The sequence below is a fragment of the Halichoeres trimaculatus genome, unplaced genomic scaffold (assembly GCF_033239565.1).
Source record: "Halichoeres trimaculatus isolate MK-OKI-2021-1 unplaced genomic scaffold, fHalTri1.1 fHalTri1_scaffold_2, whole genome shotgun sequence".
NCBI classification, from domain to species: domain Eukaryota; kingdom Metazoa; phylum Chordata; class Actinopteri; order Labriformes; family Labridae; genus Halichoeres; species Halichoeres trimaculatus.
In genome coordinates, this window is record NW_027437180.1 from 32,701,355 (window position 1) to 32,724,395 (window position 23,041).

Consider the following 23,041-nt stretch of genomic DNA (forward strand, 5'->3'; position numbering starts at 1 on the left):
CTACTCTGAAAGAAAGAAGCCTGAAGGCTAGGCGAGTCTCCTGTAATCCAAAGGTGTGGACTGATTCAGCTGGGCTACACATGACCTGTTAAACGCTGTTACGTCAAGGGAACAGTCTAAGCGAAGCAAAGACTGTCATATAGCCTGATAACCTTTTTCCTTTCTTTTTTTTTAACCCTGACACAGTGTAACTATGACAAGCTGAAGTTCCTAAGGAGAAATTTAGCAACTCTTTTACACAAAATTACCAATGAATAGAAATCCCACATCAAATGTATAGTCTACCTGTCACCCAGGATTAAGATGATAATCCAGTCACAGATACCCCCAGGTATTCTTTATTTTTTACAAGAGGGAATATTGGAAATCTCTCATGCATTTATAACAAGCATGAACACAGTTTGCAATAAAACTTGACAAACTCGACAGTCACACAAAACAGAGAGCTAAAGCGATTAAAATAATAAATTTGACCACAATCTACACTTTTTGAAGACTTTATGGTAGAGAAAGCCAAAAAAAAAACTGTTTCTTCAGTAGGATTGTCAAGCCTTGTGACTGGCTGCTGCACAGCCACAGGAAAAGACGAGAACAAACAAGCACCAGTGACCTTAGCTCTGTCTGCTAACAGTAGATAAACACCATGCTTCAATACAACACACAATTCCTAGTTTATGTTACATGACAACTTTCTGCAAAGGCATGTAGCATTTTAAAACACAAAAAACACGCATTCAAAGAACAAACAGGTGTCTTGATTTTGTTTTTTCCTTACTGAGAAAAGCTTTGAAAATGTAGCCTTTAATAGCATTAGTCAACACAGAGGTATCGGGCAGGCTTTTCACATTAGCAGTAATTTGTATTAAGATTTGAAATGTTTGAGTTTTTATGTATACTAAAATATGCTTAAGAAAACATCGTACAAGCTTGTAAATGCTATGTTATACTGCAGGGTCATGGCTATAATTCTGAAAATCACTGATATGTGACCAGGAGCCCTTTAATTTGGAGAATTTATTAATTGAGAAAATAATGCAAACTATATAAAATATAAATAGATAGTTCAAAATTATCCTGCATTCTTGTAGTTATTTGAAGCATCATAACAGGAAAATAAAAAGAGGACTGAAAATGTCCACGTGCTTGTTCTACTGACATCTAGGGGAAGTAGTGAGCATGTTACATAACACTGTCTGTGTAGCTCTCTTTGGCAGAGCTCGACCTTGAAGATTCAATGTTTCAAATACTCCATTTAATGCGCACTTTTTGACAATTAGATCTTAACTAATCATCTCCAAATCCCAATACTGACTATTAAACATCTGCTGCAAATGTAGAAATTTACAGGGGGTGAGAGTGTGAAGTTTGACCTGGAGGCATGGGTGTGGTACGAAAGAAATGATCTCTGAATTATGAAGCTAAGCAGTTACTTTGTTGACGGTTTGTATTTTAGTTTGAGAGTCAGTAAATTTTTGCGTCTGGCTGAGAAATGGCTGAAAATTAAGGTGATCTTTCAAATGTGTTACTTGAATCTGCTCGAGAGGGTTCACATCAGTTTGCTCATTACTCAGAGATAACCTTGTCAGCTCAGAAGCACACACAGACACACGTCGCACATTGTAATTCAAATACTGTTGCAGCTTTCCATCACCGCTGAATTGGCATGTGTAGAGCATACCATTGGCATCTCTCACACTCAAGTCCTCCTGTAAAACAAAGCACATGCCCCTGACAGCAAAACGTAGCAGTGAAAATGTTTGTGCTCAGATTTAAAAATCTAACTGGTGGCTGTTTGAAACCCTGCAATAAATGCTATAACTACATTCTCCCTGGGGCATAAATGCGTTAGATTATTTCAATAACATTTCAGAAGATAAAAAACTTCCAAGATCATTAAATGCAGATACTTGTCACACCAAAAACCTTAATCTACTCTTTATCAACACCATAACATTCCCAACTGCCTCCAAACATCTCTCACAGTATATATTTATACAGTGCCCCCATCTGACCAGTAAGGGTAACTTTTGTTACAATTCCTCATTATCAGAACATTCAGTCCTTGAACAAAGTCAAACAGAAGTGAGAATAACTTTTGGCCCCATGTTCTTAAAATATTGTTTTGAAGACATGACGGGCTCAGCTTGTCTTTATACGCTGGTGGCTGTGCTAATTTGTGTTTCCTTGAAGTGCAGGCTGCTGATTGGTTGCTTTCTCTTGGATATAGTGCGACTAAGCCCTGTGCTCCGTCCTCGATTAGAGCCAGCCTCCCACTACCTCGGCCTCTGTCTCTCTTGCTTGCCCTAAGCCAGTCCAGCTTGCCCTATTTATTCAGAGACTTGAGCGGTTATGCACTCTTCAGCAACACTCACTACATTTTGTTCACACCCCTAAATCATGCACTGCTGATGTTACAAACTGAACACACCTATTGTAATAAATTACTTGCTTGACTTAGTCAAATGTGCTCCTGTCATCTTTTTTCGTGGCTCACACTTCAGGTTAATGACATTGACAAGATAATCATATTTGAAGCACCAGATCATGAAAAGACAGTCCTTAATGGTACCTTTTTTGTTCAACTTGGCAAAATGATATTTCCTGAAGGAAGCATGTATTTCTGGCCCTTGAAAAAGTAATTTCATTGTGCAGTCTGCTTCTCTACTACACAAAGTTAAGAAACCATTCATGGAGGATTAGTGGTCAAATGAGGGCAAGATTCCCTAGTGGCTCAGAGTTTTCATTCTGTAAATGACACGGCAATGACATTAGGGCCAGTCCAGTAAATACATTTCCGTCATTGTATTGAAGAATACTCACATTCCATGAAGCAAAGTCTTTGCCTAATCTGGTATGATCATATTTTTTGGGGTACCGCTGCGTTTCCCTTAACCCCTTCCTCTTTTAGGGACAGGAGTCTTTGCAACCACACTAAAAGCACCAAATGAAAGCCGATTTAAACAGCTGGATTTTTAGCAAAGTGTCAGCAGTCAGTACAAGTCCTCAAGTTGCACTGAAACAGATTCCTTGTCAACTGGATTTCCACTTACACAGATGATGTCTTGTTATATTTGCAAGTAACAATAACCTTAATAAAGGAAAAAACGTAAAGGGCCACAAAGAAAAACTGGGCACTACGTAGTGATAAGCACAATACGAACAATATGAACAATGCATTCAAAGGGTTGTAGGGATATGTTCATAAATGTGTAAAGTATAGATTCTAAATATGTTATCTTGCTAATTTGTAAAATTATCTAAATGTAAAGCAAGCAATGCGCTCCACATTAAGGATTCTAGTCTATTTACAACTTGATAATCTGCAGCCTTCTGCACAAAGGCAGTGACTAAAACTTTGAGCTAGGCCACAAGTTTTCTTGCACATGTCAAGTCCCTAAGGCAGGGTTCAGATCCTGAAGGTATGGCAGACTGCTGCAGCAGATGATATGCTGCTGTCTGCAGTGGGGGTAGCTCACCAGATGGCAGAATGTTAGGATTGGCTAAAGGATGGTGGTGTAGAGTTACATTGTGATGGGGTGTGTGTGCGTGTGCGGGTGTGTGAGAGAGTTACCGTAAAGCTCCCAAATGAAGTTTTTTCTAACAAAGAGTCAGGTTACAAGCTTAGCTTTTACTTTAGCCATATATCATCCCATTGTTTTAGCGTAAAATTATTCTGATTGCTCCAAGTCACCAGATGATTTTAAAGAAACACTGACACACAGTATGTCTCTGATGAAGTGTTCAGGATGTCTCTAAACACAAACATTGGCACAGTGCTTTAGTTTGAGCAGAAGACACTCTGGCCTAGGCTTACTTTTACACTGCTCTTGCACCTGTGTAATCAATATTGGTTTCCCTGTGTGATTCTAAAATGCACTTTGATGCACATGCAACTATAAACACACAGCTGGTTTCTAGAGACACATCATTCCTCATTAGCTAATCTCCTGCAGTCTTCAGCCTGGCCTGTTAGCTTCCAGCTAGCTTGCTAGCCTCTTGCCTGCTGCAACGCCTGCTCTCCTCCAGTCTGAATCCCTGGCTAGCTAGTAATTATTCTGCTGGCAAACAAGCTGCTTCAGAATTGCCTTGACATGCCAGACTTTTAGCCGATAAACTTCCTGGCAAAGGCATGTGATTATTTTATATAATCAGTCCTTTCATCCACCTTTCTTGCTCTGCTCCTCACTTTTGACATCACCCCAATCTTTTGTTATGTTGTTGTATTTTCTTCACAATCAGAGACTCCCACCTGTAATGCAGTTCTTGTTGGTCAGGCTTTTTTGTCATCAGTCACCAAAGCCTTTTTTCTCATCTTTTTTTTTCCAAAGTCATCTACACTTCTACAGTTTCATCTCATCTGTGCCTTAAATTCCACATTAGCATAGTTTTCCCTCTTTCTATAGGCACTATGTGCATATTTGCTTAGAAGGCAGGAAAATAAGATCTAATCACGTGAGTGGTAAATGGAAACGCAAATTGAGGCACCTCTTCTGGCCAGTTGTGAACAGCTGTGCTCTGCTGTCCACCTGTGATTGGTCCAAAAGGTAACCTTGTAGTTTTCTGCATTAACATTTCTGATGTTGCCCCGTATATAGACATTCAGCAGCTGAACGATCCATCTCTTCTGAAGGTCTCTTTTCCTTACTTCTTTGCAATAACTGCAGTATGACAAAGTTACACTCAAACTTTAGCGGCTCTGGCTCCAACATAGTGTTCTCACATAGAGTCACCATGGTGTCCTGTACACAGCAGGCACAGGAAGTGTTGGAAACAGGAGCTGGAGATATGGTGAGCATTGCTCCACTCTGCCAACTGGTGTTTGAGTAGAGTACTTCAGCGTGACATTGACGCACCAACACACAAGAATGTGATGCTCAAAACATAGAAGAGCAAGTGCAAGTATAAACTAGACAAGAGAGCACAGACCTCCGCCAAGCATATTGTGATTGTCATGCAACACTTTAGTCTGACTTTAATGTTATACTCCCTTTCAGCAGACTGTCTGCTACGATTTGGTGTTAGTTGCAGGTTTGTACCATAATTTTTTTTTCTGACAGTGTTGACAATTACGATGACCCAGTATATATATTTCTTAATCTGGATTTTAGTATCCAGAATATTGGCAGGACCTAGATCATACTTTTACATCTGTCAGAAATTATGGTGACCTTGTCTTGTATTGTTTTGCAAAGCAATCCAACCATTTATCATGGAGTTATATACACATATGGTGAAAACTGCCCTTTCTCACAATGATAAAGAATCCTTGAAAAAAATATCCTGGATCCAGACGGTGATCTGGATCACCTCCAAAATGTAACCACTTCTTCCTTATCCCATTTTGAACATTTCCTGAAAACTTTATCAAGATCTGTTTGTTAATTTTTGAGTTATGTTGTTCACAGACAAACACTCCCAAAAGCATAACCTCCTTGGTGGAAGTAACCAGGTGCAAGACACAATCAGCGGGCAGATCGATCGGTGCAGATTCCCTTAATTTTTTGGGATCGCTGATTGGTGATCAGGGATTGGTTATCGGCCCATCCTTACATATGAAACTGATCTAATATACCTCTATGAAGGTCTGACAGCCAGCCATTGTTACTTTTTGCTCTAAGACCTAAAACTCAGGACACTTTATCGGTTAAGTTAAAACATAAAGAATTTATTTCTTCACAGGTATTGTTCAATGATTTTCAATAGATGAAGATTGGAACAGTGAAGGTATAAAAGTTATAAAAATTAAAAAATTGTCCCAAATCAGTATCCGTATCGGCATCGGTGGTATTGGTATTGTCCTCTGCACTCCGCACCTCTGCACTCAGACGGGACCAATTTTTACTTGACCAAAAACACACATGAACGGACTCTCACCGAAAAAGTCTGATATCGGTCTGCATTCACGCTTTATTTAGAGAATTTTCAGCGCGTTACTTTCACACAAAAACACTGCTAAATAAGACTCTCATTGTGTCTCTTCGTCCTGGCAGACTACCTGCGTTTGTTTACAACTGGCACGCCGCGCGCGTGGACTGAAAATTCTCTATAATAATAATAATAATAATAATAAAGTGTGAATGCAGACCAAAATCAGATTTTTTTGGTGGGAGTCCGTATATTTGTGTTTTTGGTCAAGTAAAATATGGCCCTGTCTGAGTGCAGAGGAAACCGGCAGAGGAGCAGGGGGGGGTCTTTGGTGCGTCCGCCCTGGGCTTCTGATGCACAAAAACACTGCTGTAGGGGTAATTTCTGCCCTAAACCTTGTGATAGGACCCAACTTGTTTCATCCCGGAGTAACACTTTAAAGTGTTCTCACCAACGCCTAACTGGACACCCTTTCTAACTGGACACCCAGCTGGCATCTATACCCGGTGAGCAGCCGCAGAAGTCCCCTGTTCTTGCAGGGCTACAGCTGCAGCGAAGGACTCAACCCAGAAGCCTGATGGTATTTTTTGTCCTTGCATTGCCTCTTGTCTTGCTGCTTGTATTGTCTCTTACACATTGCTCCTGGCAACAGCCAGAACAAAGCTATGCCACTTCCAGAAGTTTAACATTGCAGACATGCAGCAACAGAGGCGTGGTTATCTTTCCTCATTGTATTGGCCATAAGAGCCGTATGACTCACAAGGCTTACCTTAGATTACATTAAAGTTTGTATCATTGGAGAGGTCCACCCAGTTGGTGGCGCCCAACACAGTCTACTCCATGACACTATATTCCTGCCTGTCATCCAGGGAGGCTCTGATCAAGTTTTAGCTTATTTATTTGTGGGAATCTGCTCTCCTTTTCTTTGAGCCAAGTCCATAAGTAGAAGAGACATCTCTATAGCAGAGTTGACCACCATTGTTCCTCTGTCTTCTAAGCTGTAGCAGCCCACCTTTTCAAGCCATCCAAATCCAATTTGTAGGGCCACGACCAGTTTTTTTCCCCATGGCCCAGCACAGCAGGCGTCTTGTTCTTCTGCTCAGCCATTTTTTGCTTGTTTTTTGTTCTGCATTTTATTTCACCCTACAATAATGATTGCTTTGGTGTCAAGGTCATTTGTCCACTGGTCTACCCCATCCCAAAACATGCCCCTGGTTCAGATCAGCCTTTGCCCCTGGGAACATTTTGTCCTGTACAATCTCCCCTTCCCTTCACATCCATCTCTGTGCCCTTCTTGCTGCTCAGCTGGTGTCTGGGTTAAATACCTGTTTATTTAAACAAAATTATTTCCTGATAAGGCCAGCCCTTATAATCTATATAACACTTGAAAGCTTTCCCTGGTAAGAATAAAAACTTACAGAAAACAAAGTCTTATTTCATCCGAGTATGAAGCATAGTGTATAGGTTGCACCCACGAAAAATTTGCCAAATTCTTCCTGCCAATGACTAACAACTTCTACTGTCTATCACTTACTCTTGTTTGGTGTCGATTAATGGATTGGAGGATTTAAGTCGGAAGAATCAAGACATATCTGTAATTTAACAATTTATTCATCTGACAAAAAGAAGCCTGGGCTGCAACCGTTAGCGCTTCTGCCTCACAGCAAGAGGGTAACCAATTCAAATCCCCAACAAGGTGGGCCTTTCTGTGATGAGTTTGCATGTTCTCCTTCCCACAGTCCAAAAATACGCTCACTAGGTTTATTGGTAATTCTGTATTGCGCATAGGTGTGAGTGAGTGTGTGAAAGGTTGTCTATCAGTGTGTGTCAGCCAAGTGGCAACCTCCAGGCTAAGAAGATGAGACAATGCGGAAGTGCTAAAATCTGCTTTTTCTCAAGTGTCTGCTTGAGACTGGCTCCGTAAGTACCGGAAGTCACGCTCACACCAAGCCAAAAAAAGCTGCTTTCAAAGCAGAAATTAACCTATTTACAGCCTGGTTCAAAAAACATCTCCTATCTGAGTCGCTAATGTTACTATCCGCACCCACTGTAGAGGGGGTGAATTTTTTTCTAACTGGTCCGTTCAGAGGATATTAGGATCGCAAGCTCACCCAATCAGAGGCACAGCTCAGGGTCATGGGACCGACAGGCGCCCTATGGCTGTAGGCGAAGCCCTTGCCACTACCAATATGGCCGCTATGGCCGATGTGCTTCATTTTCTGTTTCAGAAACAGATGGGTGACGTCAGGGAGACTACGTCCATATTTTATACAGTCAATGATGTCAGCCCTGTGATTGACTGGCCACCAGTCCAGGATGGTCCAGGTCCAGTCCAGGTCCGCTTCTCGCCCGAAGACAGCTGGGATAGACTCCAGCCACCCACAACCCCAAACAGGACAAGCGATAGAAAATGAATGAATGAAAAGGGAACCTCAGTAGTGCGAGAGAGCCATAGACAGCCACAACAGCCTGACGTCCCCTCGTCAGGATGGTCACCAGCCTGGTCAGTCACTGTTGTAGGATGGTATCTCATTCTTCAACCAGTGTTCCACACTGGCATGAAGAGCACACCCAAGTTGATGCCACAAGTGTTCAATTGGATTGAGGTCAGGAGTGCTGGTAGGCCATCCTTCCTCTCCCAAATTCTGGAGGCAGCCTCTGAGAAATCCTGCTTTGTGGGGGCAACCGTTCTTACCTTAAAGGACAGAGTTCAGTTCCAGACTGTGGAGATATGAGATTGCCACTAATTGCATATCATCTTATATCATCTACCGATTTTTCTCCGCATTGAGATCACCACCATTGATGACAAGCTTTGTTTCCCTAGCGAGTGAGATGCCACCCTTCACCATCATTCTACCTCCACCAAAAGATGTTACCGTATCGGTGCAGCAGGCTAGTGTTCCTAATGTCCTCTCCATACCCTAACAGTATAGACAAAATCTGGACCCATGACTGAACACAATGTATCTCCACGTGATCAGGTTCCAGTGCATGTGTTGCTGACACCAGTGGAGATGATGAGACCAGAGATTGTCTGGGTGCAATCTATTCTGAATTGTCTGGGCAGAGAGCTGCTGGCCATATCATTCTGCAAACCTTGACTGTGAATCTGCAGAACACAGCCTTTGGTTTCCAAGAGCAGAAAGGGTGAGGAAACGATTGCAGCTTTTCTCTCACATCTCCCATTATATGAATCTTGGCTTTCAAACTGGAGATGGTGTGAGGGCTCACTCCAAACAGTGCTGCAACTTGGTTTTGTGTTACTGTATTGTATAAGCCCTATCCAGATCAATCAAATGTGTCCTGCTGATTACTGACACGTACCAGACACCTACGGACCAATGTAGCAGGGCCCATGCTCACAAGTGCTGACAATCAGGCACCTGATTGTCAGCAGCAAGGGTCACTGGCAACAGGCAGAGACGATTTGGCAAATTTTTGATGGGCACAACCCACATACTTAGCTCTGATGCTTATCCCACAAATTTTTGTTCCTTAAAAATGTTGCACAATTTAAAAGATGCAGTATTTTTTTATGTTTTTATTTGCTTGATTTATGGGAACTTAGGTTAGTAACTCCAATAGACAAACAAGTCATTGGTCAAAATCACTGTCACACCATGTGATCAGATCTTAAAACTGGGTCCTCTAAAAATATAAGACCTAATTCGACCATAAAACTAACTGCAGTTGTTTTTTTTAATGTGCAAATATGGGACGAGGCACTGATTAACATGTAGGTTGTCTGTACATGTATACACATATATGTTGCCTTTTTATTTTGCTGTTACAGGTGGCCACTGGAAAAGATCATTTCAGTCTTTATATGAAATTGGTCTGCTTGAAAAAAAGAATAAAGAAATTAATTTAAAAAAAAGTCTGCTCTGACTTTGTATGGAGTGATGATTTTTACATATTTGTGATACAAGTCTTAGCAAAGGAAAACACAAGAGTATGGGAATGTGCTTTTATTAAATAAAGAATAAATTACAATAGGACATTAATGTACAAACAACTCAATGCAACACCGAAAACCATATCTCAATGTGTCACAGCAACTTGAAAAAAAGACAGTGGTTATTATATAAATTTACACAGTGAGGCTCCACTGACTCAGACTGATGAGAGATGTGTTGTTCTGTCTCTGTCACTTTTGTTACAGGAGTTTCGTCAACCTCATGATATAGAAATATACTGTACACAGCACACATTCAAACAGTTGCAGTAATGTGTGATCTGATTGGCTGTGAGAAAACAGGCAATATGAACACAAGCATGCACTGATAAACACTGTTTGGACTTGATTGAAACATTTGACTGCACTAAGATCACACACAACTATTATCAGTTACACACACCTCTCATTACAGCCAAATTGTACATGTCAATTGTTTTTGAAAGATATGATTCAACAGAAAAAAAAGTTATTTATCATTAATTAAATTAGTAGTTTGTATTCTACTGCAGTCAGCACGTGGCAGAAAGATATGAAGGTTATTATTCCTAAAAATAGGTGGTAAACATTTTTTAAGGAAAAGAAAATTGAGTGCATTTTATTTCTTATTGACCTGATCTGGAGGAATACATAAGTTTCCACTGAGTGAACAGCCATCAGAGTGTCTGAGGAGGACGTAAAGCCTGTCAGTCTGTGGGACCTTCTGTTCAGTTAGTGCAGATAAACAGCAGAGTGCTGCCACCAAGTGGCAACTGGGGTTATTTCACCTTTAAAAAAATTGCACAACCAGTCACCAAAATTAAGTCTCGCTTTTTTTCACTAAAACTTTTCTTGGCACGATTCTTAAAACAGAGAAAATACATTTTCAGTCTTCTTACAAGTACACGGATCACACCACTGATCAAATGTCCTTTGATTTAGATTTCTTATTCCATGAATGGACAGTGGGTACAGTAAGAAGGGAAAAAGCAAACAACCAAACAAAAACAAAGCCAAAGTGAGTGGTCTTTAAAGACAGAGACTATAGTTGAAAAAGCTTGAATATGGAGTTAGATTTTTAAAAGAAGCTGTCCATGCTGCTGATACATGTTTAATTACATGCAGCAGGCTGTTAGAAAAAAAGTTATTGATTGAATCTGAAACCTGTAAAATTATGATTAAGTTCATCCATCATTCAAGTAAACTTGAGCATTAAACTACTTTTTCCCTCTGTACCCACTGCTATTGGTTCAGAGGAAAAGTACAACGGCTGAATCGTCCCAAATTGTTCAGGTTGTGTGCACTGCTACGGTGAATCATTGACTCTGCAGTATGCACAGTCATGCATCTTGTAGACCCTTTAATTACAAACACACTGCTGCTCACAGAATTGAATTTCATTTCTCGCTGCTGTTTTTCCCTTTTTAGTATGCAGGTCTGTTATGGATTTGAATATATCATCAAATATAAACAGGGTGAGGCAATATTAGAGAATTTTCAGTTTGTTTCTTTGGTGAGGATGAAGATGATCAACTACAACAGCTTGTAGTAACTCTCAAGTCCTCCTGACAGTAAAGCCACTCTTTTATTCAAATGAAAAAAATGCTGCTCACATAAACAGTAATTTGGAGAGTCACCTGCTGACTCATGTATCACTACAACACAGGAATTATCATGTTAACAATTCCAGCAGATCACCTCATGTCTAAAAACAGACCTCAGCTGCTACACAACACTTTAACTGAAGTAATAACGTGGCACTTTCTAAACGTGAACTACCAATAGGATGTAACATGAAAAGGCATTGGCAGTAGATAAATTGTAAGTTTAATAATGGCACTAAGTCTCTTGGTTGGAGTGTCTTTTCAGCTCAGTGTTCAAAGGTATGAAAATAATGATTGAAGGGGAATGATATGATGTTTGGGGGGTTGATATGTGTTTGTGGGGAGGGAGGTGAAGAGGGCAATAGGTGGAGTTCAGAAAAAATGATTTAATTACACCAAGTTTTATAGATGTTGAAGTTTTCCAAGCATGCAGCGATGCTGTGGTGACAATAGTTAAAATACTCTGTAGACTCATCAATCAGCTTCATTGCACGGTTATTTCATTCCCACCCTGTCAGAACTCTGTCTCCTGACTGACTCACTATCTAACTACAGGTTGCTTTCTTGGGTGTCATTGGAGGAAATAGGGTGCAGACCGCCGTTCTCGTTCAGTCTCTTTGCACGATAGGTTTCATAATGAATATTATGAGTGACCTCTTTCAGATCCTGGAGGTGAGACCTGAGAAGAACAAACACAAAGAGGACACGTAAGAAGATAAGCATTCCATGTTTCAAGATTCAAGGTTTTTATTTGCCATTTTTACACCCAGCAACCATCAGTCCAGACACATAGAAAGTCTTGTGTGGGGCTCTCTCAGAGTCAAGATGTTGACAAAGATTTTAATATAAACAGTTTAAACTAGAGCCCGACCGATTAAACGGGCCGATTATGCCTCTCACCGATTAATCAACATCGGCCAAAATGTAGCCGATTATAAAAATTTTTGCTCCACGGAGATTCTGTGGCTCCTGCTCATGTGTGTTGGGCTGCATACTGCCCGAGTGCCCGCCCCCTCTGTCCATGATTATTTAATGTAAGACTATAGAATGATGTTTTAACATTGTGTATGTTGCTTTTTTGTGAGATAAACAGAGATAAATGCTACTGTTAATTCACACGTCCACCATTATCTAATGTAAGACTATAATACAGCGTTTAAGTTGCTCATTGTGTGTTTACATTTTTATTTCTTTTTATACTTGCTGTGTTTAAAGTTTGACTTATTTATTTATTATTGTGTTTACAGCTTGTTCTTATTTATCATTGGTTTACACTAAAGTTCTTATGTTGACAGATTTATAATTTAAGTTCCTTGTTTTAATTTAATAGTGTTCTTTCTCTGTCTTGAATCATATGGGTATTATAATGATTTGTGATTATATACAGTATATATCACGTGTATATCAATGAATTTATTATATATCAGCTGATATATTGGTTATCGGCCGATATATTGGATATCAGCTTTTTTTTGCCCCCAGTATCGGTATCAGCATCAGCCCCAAAAATCCCATATCGGTCAGGCTCTAGTTTAAACGTTAGATAAAGTACCTAAAACAATCTTAATAAAGAATATAGAAATATACTAGAGCACTAAAAACACTGTACAGAGACCTGGGAAGTCAGCGTTATACTGATTTCCAAAAAAGACCCACTTCATCCATGTTCAGCTTTAACAAAGTGCTGAAATGCAGCCACTTAAAAAAAAATTGACTCAAGAAAAGTTTCAACCAATTTTAATTTTGTTGAGCCTTTTATTCAAATGTATCAGAACACAGTTACTTTCTGCCTCTGAAGTGTGGATGTTTGATGTTTTGTGTCCTTCAGTGATGAAACCTGATTAAATTTGAAGATAAAAGGTTGTTTGTGATTTTTTACTATGTTAGGATATATTTGCAGGAATATTTACCTGATCAGAAAATCCCGCAGTTGAGCGAACTCACAATGGTTGGGATTTTCAACTGTAACAGAAATTTTGTCAATTCCTTGAGCCGAGGCAATGAATTGATCAAATTTGGAGATAAAGTGTGAGCAAATTGTATCTTACCTTCTATGATCCCCCATGGTGTCTTCCTCCCAAGAACTCGTTTGCTATTCACTTGATATTCTTTGTCACTGCCCACCACGGCAAAGGGCATGGCCTCCTACAGAAACAGATGTTTGAACACAGGGAGATCAGTGTACAGAAGAGATCAGCACAAGATTTATGAGATGAAATCAGACATTAGAGAAGTTTGGAAAGGTGAAGGTGTAGGAAAAGCAGCACTTACTCTTATCTTGTCATTGTCACTCTTGTCCTCCATGTCTTCATCAAACTCTTTCTGTGGGTAAAACTCAATCCCACCTGACTCCAGCTCCTTTCTTACCTACAAAACAGGAAATAACACACATCTGTTACACACTTACAGTACTTACACTGATATGTTGACCTGGCTAATTGAGCAGCTGAGCTTCAGTGAGACTGTGTGAAAACCTACCCGCTGTTTGAACTCCTGTCTCTCCTCGATGGTCATAGTGTCTGCCTTGGCTATGACAGGAATAATGTTGACTGAGTGACTCAAGCGCTTCATGAACTCCACATCCAGCTGTCGGAGACTGTGACACACAAACAGAGAAACAGAGAAGCAGCTGAAGGACAGCGCACAGATTAATGGTGTGTAAGCAGGTAGACTAAGGAGGCTGGATTCTCCTGGAGGGATTGTAGGATACAGTTAACAGATAATCTGGATAACAAAGAGCAAAAGGAGCCACAGAGGTCTGTTTGTCATGTTTCATACATCTCATTACTTTTCCAGAGTCCTGTATTAATTACAGCAGACTTACAGAGTGATTGCCACTGAACAGTGGGCTTATTAGCAACAAAGACGGTGTCCCAGTTCTTGTTTGTCTGCACACAAAACATCCCGCCGGTCTCAATTACGTTGGCTCGGAACGACGTGTTTCACTAGCTGTGATACATGAAAGACTGCATCCTATTTTCAATTAGGGAACAATTTCACAGTTGTCAGCAGTAGCTAATTGTGTGTTGTTCGGAGGAGAGAGAAATGTGTGTGGTCTGCAATAACAAACAGCACACATGTTTTTTTTTGGACTTCACATTTCTAAAAATAAGTGTTGGTTAAAGGACATGAACTCTGAATGAATGTTGCAGATAACTTGACATCTTGCGTGTGTACAGGTCTCAATTCTCTCCGCTCTACAGAGATTTGCTGTGAAAGACTCAGTGAAACTTTGTCTCAGTGAAGTCAGCCGTTTGTTTCTGAAGCAAAGTTTTGAAGCTTTTTCATAGCAGCCATACTGGGACATGGGCCTTTTTGACTGCGTGACTTCAGAGGCATTTGCAGCCAGCCTGAAATGGCCTCTTAAGGAACGTCAGTTTTTAGCATTTCAGTGTAGGACTCATTTCCTCAAGACATCACAACTGTTTATTCACTGAGGAGAAATGTCTAGCTTTAAAATGAAACTTTCTCTGATCACTTTAAGGAGTATGTGCAGTTGGTTTCTGCTGATATTTAAGATGGTATCAGGAGGATCTGTTTTAATTGGAGTGCCTCGCCACCTTGTGGCCTGGAGTCTCACACACACACTGTCGTAAAGATGTGACTTTTAACCAGGCAAGTGTTTGTTTTGGAACTAGTTTTCTTTGTTTAAGGTGTTTATCAGTACAGTTCTGTAGCACTATTGTTTGAAAAGTGACCACAAGCAAATGTAAGTTTGTTCCATACATCAGTAGTCGGCTAACGTGCCGACAAGCAAACTGTCAGATTTCTTTTCCCACTTCTAAACTTCGTCAGCTGGCATGGTGTTGTCATAGAGACTAGGATGGGCCATAAATCAATCCAGTCTTGCTCGAGTCAAGCTACTAAGAAGCTACGAAAAGTATTTCGAAATAACCCACATTGGTGCTGATAATCTTGATTTAAAGTGTGGATCAGAGTGCTGCAAGGGTCCAATTTTCAAGATCCGCCCCGCCCTGACCCAGGGACGTACAAACCCGCACCCGAACAGCAAACCCGCGCATCAACCCGATTAGTAACACAACCTGATCCGACCTGTTGAAACACGACCCGCAGCCCGACCCTTAACCTTATTTAAAGTAATCATTTTGGGTCATAGTGTCTGAAAATTGAACGGTATATTGCCATAGTTCAGATGCCAGTGAATAAACAACGCACCTGAATGAAGCAACTCTTCCAATAAATTCACTGTTGTCGTGAATAAATTGAGCTGTTGTCGTGGCAGCTTCATTAAGCCCAGCCACATGAGGTCCATGTTTTTTTACAGTCTATAAGGTCACAGCCTTACAACTAGCTTATAAATCACGTTTTTATTTTATGGTATTTATTATTTTATATTAATTTTGATGTGTCAAACCAAAACCCGGGACCCGACCCGCAGGTTATTTTTTCCACCCAGATCCGAACCCGGGAAAAAAGTTTTTAAAAACCACCCGCAAATCAGCTGTTTTTGCGGGTACTCGACCCAGTGCAGGACTCTGGTGTGGATTGTGTTTGGGCCTTTGTCTAAAAGGGGGACTTTTTCAAGATCACTTTCAAACTCCTCACAGCCCCTTGAAGGACTCACCAATCCAACTTTTTAAGTCACATTATCAATGCTGGTATTTATTTAATATTCTTTATTCCTTGGTATAAAAATGACACTGAGGATTATATTTTGGCGGCTTTGGACTTTTCCGACTTTGCAAACTAAAAGGTAATAAAAATGTGTTTAAACTGAGTGTACCTTGTGGGATTATTTATGTGTAAATGTGTGGCGAGTAAGTCACCAAATTTAGCGCTGTAGTTCTCTTCTTTATGCTATTTCAGCTCTGCTAAGAAGAAATGGGCCCAAAGACTGATGCTGTTGTCGTGACTGATACTGGATACTAGGATTAGGAGGTGCATCTCAAGCTTGATTATAATACCCCACCCATCCCATCCTGACATCCCTGTATCAGGATTTGTATTCATGTTAAAATACAAGCCTACTCACGAGTGTCCAGTGGGGGATATGAAGTACAGACAACAGTGCACCCTGGTGTCAGGGATGCGTTTTTTCCGGGTGATGTTGACCTCCTCCTTCAAGAATTTCTCATACTGCTCGTTGATGTACTTGGAAATGGGCTCCCAGCTGTTAAAACAGAAGACAATGTACACTTCAGGGAAAAAGTTTAAAAAATTGGCAAAGTGCCCGTCTGAACTGCATATACAGCTTTGCAAGGCGACAGGTGCAACCTTAAAAAATCTGGAGAGTGAAAACCTACCAGTTGTCGTTGTTGATCTGGTCTCCAAAACCTGGGGTGTCAACAATCGTCAGTTTCATCTTTACGCCTCCCTCCTCAAGGACTGTAAGAAATCACACAAAAAGGAGAGAATTATAAATGTGATACAACAATAATGTCTTTATTCGCTGCATGGAGTATGCACATGTGTTGTCTCTCATGGGTAAGAGCTTAACAATGTCGAGTCCCAGTCAACTGCAGACAATGATTTCACAGTCAAATATCCTGTAGCATCTGTCCAAGGCTTCATTTCCCTGGTGCCGTAAAAAGACTGAAGATGAGTAAAAGCTCAGTCTCATCCACAGTCCCACATGTCATAATGAGCCAGCATCTAAGTCACATATGGGAGAGGGCGCATCATCACATCCGAGCGCAGCCTGTCATGGTAAATCATTATAATAACACTGGGGAAGGGGTGCCAAAGTCAGATATCCTCATGTGAGGCTTTTAATAGTTGATTTTTTCCTATTTTTTCCTAAAAAATGTAGCATTTTCACAAAAAAGACAGAACTTAACAGTTTTGTTTCTTCCAGCAAAGGGGATTTTTCCTGAGACTTTCAGTAAAAAGGAAAACAATCTTGATTCTTGCTCAATAACATTGTTTTCAAACCACAAATTGAGCCGTGTTTTCCTCCTTATGTCAGTTGTCAGTGGGGTTAGTCTCTGTTACTGTGGAAACCCAGCTCTCAGTGGGGAGATTGTCTGGCATAACAGTACCAAATCTTTTAGGCTTCAAATGAGGTCTTTACCATTATGCAACTGTCCAGCTTGTATGGCAACAGAAAACACAAGAAAGCCTAAATCCTCTCTCATCTCTTTATGAAACTAGCCTGTCATGTTACAGCCTTGATGCTTTCTCTGCTAACTGTGGAGCTTGAGTGGCTTCTCTTGATTGTCTTACTAAAATGAAAGTGTGGCTGACAGACAAACACAGACCAGCTTGATGTTAATAGGTATGCACTCTGAGAGGGTGGACATTTTTTCTAGCAAAATTAAAGAGCTTTTGTCAGACAAAAGATGCATTTCAAAAGCACAGTCTGCAGAAAACAAAAAGAGGCTCTGTAGCACTCAAACAGCAAGTCTGTGAACAAATACCATGAACAGTCCATCCAGATGACAAAGCCTCACAGTTACAGGCTTTTTCCCAGAGCAGCTAAACCATGTTTGTCAACGAAAGTGACATTTCTCATGTTGAAGTCAGTGATTCAGCTGTAGAGGAGTTTCAGAAATACGGCAAGGCAGCTCATTACTGAACTCTAGCACGGTTAATTGGGCACAATGAAATGCTGCACATCACTGCAGATAGAAGAAGATGGGTAAGTCATCTGTTATGTAACACTGAAACTCATTATATGGCCCAGAGAAAAAAAAACTGTACATATGTAAACGCGTGCCGGACGACAAACAACACAAAGCATAGAACAACACACAGCTCAACATTTCCTAATGTCCCCTGAAAAACTGCTTTGGTTGTCTTTGGGCCTTGCAATACATTTTGCTGTTTGGCTGCGTCATTGTTATATGTGGAGGTATTTTGGCTGTTTTGAGGTGTTTGGTTTTTATTGTGGAATTTAGGAATGGTGAAAGAGATGTGTTATTTGCGTTTGTGCTGAAGTAGGTGTTAGCAACTAGGGATGGGTACTTTTAAAATTCAGGTACTTTTAAAAGTACTGACCAAATTCAGTCAAAAATACTGGGTACTAATTCATGTAAAATCAAAAGGTACCATGTTTAGGCACCAAAATGCATCCTTGTGACTGTAAGGGAGTGGAAGTGTAGGCAATTTTCCATACTGGTCATGAACACAGCATTGCAAGGTCATATATTGAAGAATAAAAATATGAAATTGAAAAAATAAAAAAAATTGTATTATTAAACAAATTGATATTTTTTACCACATAATCACAAGAAAGTACCGAAAATTGGTACCACTGAGTATCGATACCAATTCCCAGGTAATGGACATCGGTACCGTATCATTTCAAACATGAAAGGCACCCATCCCTATCAGTACCCCCAACCCTTTGCATGTACTTTGGTTGCATGGTAGATTGTAGCAGCATTGTGGTTTTAAACCATGGTGTGGTTTTTGATGGTGCTGTAGTTTTTTGGTGTACTGCAGAGAAAATGAAGGTTTTTGCTTGGCTATTCTTCTCTTCAGCACATCTTTTTGTTTTTCCAGGATTCAAGAATTTATACTTTTTTCTAGCTTTTTTATCAGAGAAGACAGGACAGCAGGAAGTGACATGCTGAAAGGGGCCGCAGGTTGGACTGAACCCAGGTTGACAACTCTGCAACTCCTCTCGATGGTGGGTCATGAAAATGGAGTATGGTCTAGACCAGGGATCTCAAACTCCTGCTATGGAGGGCCAAGAGGCTGCAGGTTTTCTTTCCAACCAAAAACTCCACCAGCTGATTCCACTGATTACCTCACCTTCAAGCACAGAGCAGGGTCTAATCAGTGGCATCAGCTGGTGGAGTTTTTGGTTGGAAAAAAAACCTGCAGCCTCTTGGCCCTCCTTGGCACGAGTTTGAGATCTCTGGTCTAGACCGAGGGGTTTCCCATCAGTGTAGCCAAAGAAAGCCAAGCTGACTAGAAAAGCCTGAGCTTATCCTCACGTTGATTAAGCTTAAGTCGTTTCGCTAATCCGTCTAATCAAGGCTGACTTGAGATTGACTTAAGACTGAAGAAGGCTTTCCGAAATGGATCAATGTAAAGATGATCAAATAGCTCAAAATCATAAAAGAGAGAGGAACATTTTAAGGGTTGTGCTTTCTTCTGTAAAGCATTTGAATTGGCTGTGTATAAAATGTGCTGCACAAATAAAAGTGTGCTGTCCTTACCCTTTTAGCTTGAACGAGTTACCTTTTAAAGGCTCACTCAAAGAAGTAAGCTGAATATAAACTGGTAAATTTGTGTCACATCTTTCGCCAATCTACTCCTCAACAAAAGGATATCGACCTCTCGTTATCCAGCTCACCAAACACATATATCTGTTATATTTCAACACGGCAATCTCAGCATCCAAAAGCATATGTGGCAACAAGCCACCAAGTAACCAGCAACCCATCGTTTGATTGTTAATTCACTCGTAGGGATTGTGAGTTTGTTTAGAACCATCATTAGACAAGTGACTGTCGTAAGTCAGCCAAAAGCGCTGTGAGTGGTTATAAAGAGAAGAAAAGTACTTCACAAGTAAAAGCCCATTAACCATACATCTAGGATGTTTGCGTTTACGCTGCAACAATGTCACCGCACTCACTGACTGCACAACAAAAAGAGACTCAGTCCAGAATAACTGCCTGAGCTGATACTTATACAGTCTGTGAGTTTAAAAGGACATAATACTGAACAATAGATGTCATTGCAGGGCGATGCATCCATTAGGAAAACTGCAGCTATGAGTAAATCACCAGCTCTGACAGAAAACACAGTCATTGTTAATAAGTGATTGAAGCCAGGAGCACAAAGTACTGTCCCTCTAAGAAGGGCAAAGGTTGCCAAAAGGGCCTGTGACTCAATTATAACAAATCCGCTGACTGGAGAGCCACCAGACTGCAGATAATTTGACACAGATTATTTAAAGAGACTCGTTTGATGATGGTCAAAGATAGCTCATTCTCTCTGTCAAATCAATGCTACTATAAATGTCCGTCTCTAAAGAAAGAACAGTAGCTCTGTCGCTGCACTCACCATGAGACACTGCTTTAATCTCAACAGTTTTGGGGATCTTCTCATCACGGGCCCATCCTGCACTCTTCCTGCTCACCTGGGACTTAAAGAGGGTGTTCACCAGAGTCGACTTTCCGAGACCACTGTGACCTGTGCGATGAGAAAGAGCAAAACTGTCTGAACAAGTCTAAGAAAGGAGGGAAGGAAAAGTGCTGAAAAGGAGGGACAGAGAACTCATAAATGAATAAAAAAAAAATCAACACAAACTTATGATTTGTGACTTACCAACTACCATGATATTAAAGTCAAAGCCAGTTTTCATGGTCTTCTTCCTCATCTGCTCAATGATCGTGTCAATTCCAATGTAACCCAATAAAGTTGATCCACCGCTGGTGCTGTGGGAGCCTCCATGGGCGTGACCTCCATTTTGCGCTGCAGGGTGAGTCCCACCATGACCACCACCATGACCACCGCCATGACTCCCACCATGAAGCACACTGTGACTACTAACATCCCTGGGGCCATGGCTCCCGATGGGCACTGGGATCGCGCTCGGAGGAGGAGCAGTAACACCTCCTCCAATGCCTGGAACTTGTGGTGGAAATGGGTTGGAAGGGGAAGGAACTCCCACATTCGGGGGCTTGGCAGGGACGGCTGGTTTTGGTCTCACTTCTGGGGGAACTACGTCTGACATGTCTAGAGGAAACAGAGGATAAAAATAACACTTTTCATTAACAGAAGGTTCTGCCAAATGACTAGAAAGTAGGCCAGTAGGGCCATCTGAGATTGCTTTACCCTTTGGCTTGATGCAGCAGCATCAAGAATGGAAGAATGGATCCCATAAATTACATCAATCAATTCCACATCTAACTTTTGCAACATGTTTTGTCCTGAGATACTTGTCTTATTTGTCGCTTAGTTATGGGGACATGGTTTCAGAAAGAGAGGTAAGGTTTACAGCGTGGTGCACATGCACTGACCTTAATATGTGTACTGGGTGTTGGCTTGATCTCTTATCTACAATAAACACACTTTCTCCATCAATTCTGTTATCAAATTCAGTGTTTGCATGATCAGCAATCATACCCTAAGATTTTGTCCTTAAGGTTAGGTATTAGATAGGTAATCAGGACGGATGAAATTATGGTCATGCTTCAGTGAGATGTTATAACAGTAATCCATATTCAAGAGCATACAAAAAATAAATTTATGTCTAATAACACTTTAGATAAGTTCCTTTCATGCAGTTAGCTTAAATTACAACCACAGATGCTTCATCAGATGTACTATTGATTTTGAAAGCTGTAGGCATCAAAGAAACTGGTCAGTGGTAACTACTGACACAAACAAAGTACTCGTGTTGTTTTGATTTCATGGTGTTCAGTTTCATAGAAGCTGGGGTACTAGATGGGCAACATCAGTTAGTGTTGTTTCTCAGAACCTCATCCCTCTGTCTCATTTCCCACCATGGCGAACACATGCAAAATAACAGGTACTACATCTTTCAATTCAATATACAAACATCACCAGTAAAGTCAAATAAAACATCTGTTCAGGAAACTGAGCCTTTGACTGAAGCTAACAGCACAGGCAGATGGTAAGAGCAGCAGACACGAGGTTGAGCCAAGATGTAGAAAAGCTCAGCCCTGCAGGGAGCACACATGGAGCAGCCTGCTGCCTTGCTCTAAGTCTCAGACACACAGATCATACAGGTCACCGAGGCAGTGGCTGTCACTTTGATTCAATACACTCAGTATTCATGGAGCTACACTCGCCTTTATGTGCCCTTCTGCTCCTTCTTCACACATAAACTTATACAGTGATTTTCTTTCAGCATAAATAACAAGCTACAACCTTCACTAGCTGCTGATGCATGTTTCTGGACTAAAATCCGCTTTATATTCTGTGTAGATCTGTTAATTAACGTTAGGTGTGGCACAATATGGCTCCACATTTAAGTAAGCTGTGTTATTTCTTTTTAAAAATACAATACAAGAGCTTGGCTCCATCCCAGCAGGTCGACCCCATTGTTTCTCTCCAGACATGCTGGATATAAAAGACGTTAACAGCTAGCGGCAGCTCCATGTTAGCTGCTAGCTTTTAGTCTAAGGCTCGGCTCGGCAGCAGGATGTGGTGTGTCACACTTACCGATTCCTGTTCAATCGAGCCGCAAATCAAAGAAAGAACACCGTTATTTATCTGCAGAGGGTCCGACAACAAACGATGTTCACCCAAACACAGAGATAATGAGAACAGGAGCGGTCATGTGATTTGTCCGGGTACCTCTTCTCTCCTTGCCTCTGGCCGTGAGCCCCCCCTTTATCGTTGTCAAGGCGACAAGAGGAGAGGGAGTGGGGAGATGCAGTGCGCATGCGCAGTGTAACTACCTCAAGGGGACAGTTTTTTTGGTACACTTTTCTGTCAGACTCATATGCCAATGAACATTATTATGACCACAAACTGAATTATATTTGCAGAATTATTCTGAAATGGAAAAACATTTGTTTTGTAACATAGAAAACCACTGAGGAGGAGCTGGTTTAAATGCCATACCAAAATACACTGTAAGCCATGAAGCTGGAATAATATATTTTCTACCTCTTCTCACAAAGTGACCATGACATTGTGACTCATTCTTTATCGTTATAGAGTTTATCTTCTTTCTTCTTTAAAACTTTAT

The 23,041-nt window shown here is 40.8% G+C and overlaps 1 protein-coding gene across 1 annotated transcript; it reads right to left on the reverse strand.

Moving 5' to 3' along the window:
- Positions 1-9,821: 9,821 nt before the first annotated feature.
- On the reverse strand, positions 9,822-22,699 carry septin3 (septin 3). Its single transcript, XM_074696619.1, has 10 exons — positions 22,510-22,699; positions 20,647-21,057; positions 20,383-20,511; positions 16,671-16,752; positions 16,400-16,537; positions 13,885-14,002; positions 13,678-13,773; positions 13,455-13,551; positions 13,317-13,368; positions 9,822-12,085 (listed from the first exon to the last, which is right to left on the reverse strand). Exons 2-10 carry the CDS (start codon positions 21,053-21,055, stop codon positions 11,956-11,958), a joined length of 1,251 nt encoding a protein of 416 aa, XP_074552720.1. The 5' UTR covers positions 21,056-21,057; positions 22,510-22,699; the 3' UTR covers positions 9,822-11,955.
- Positions 22,700-23,041: the final 342 nt, after the last annotated feature.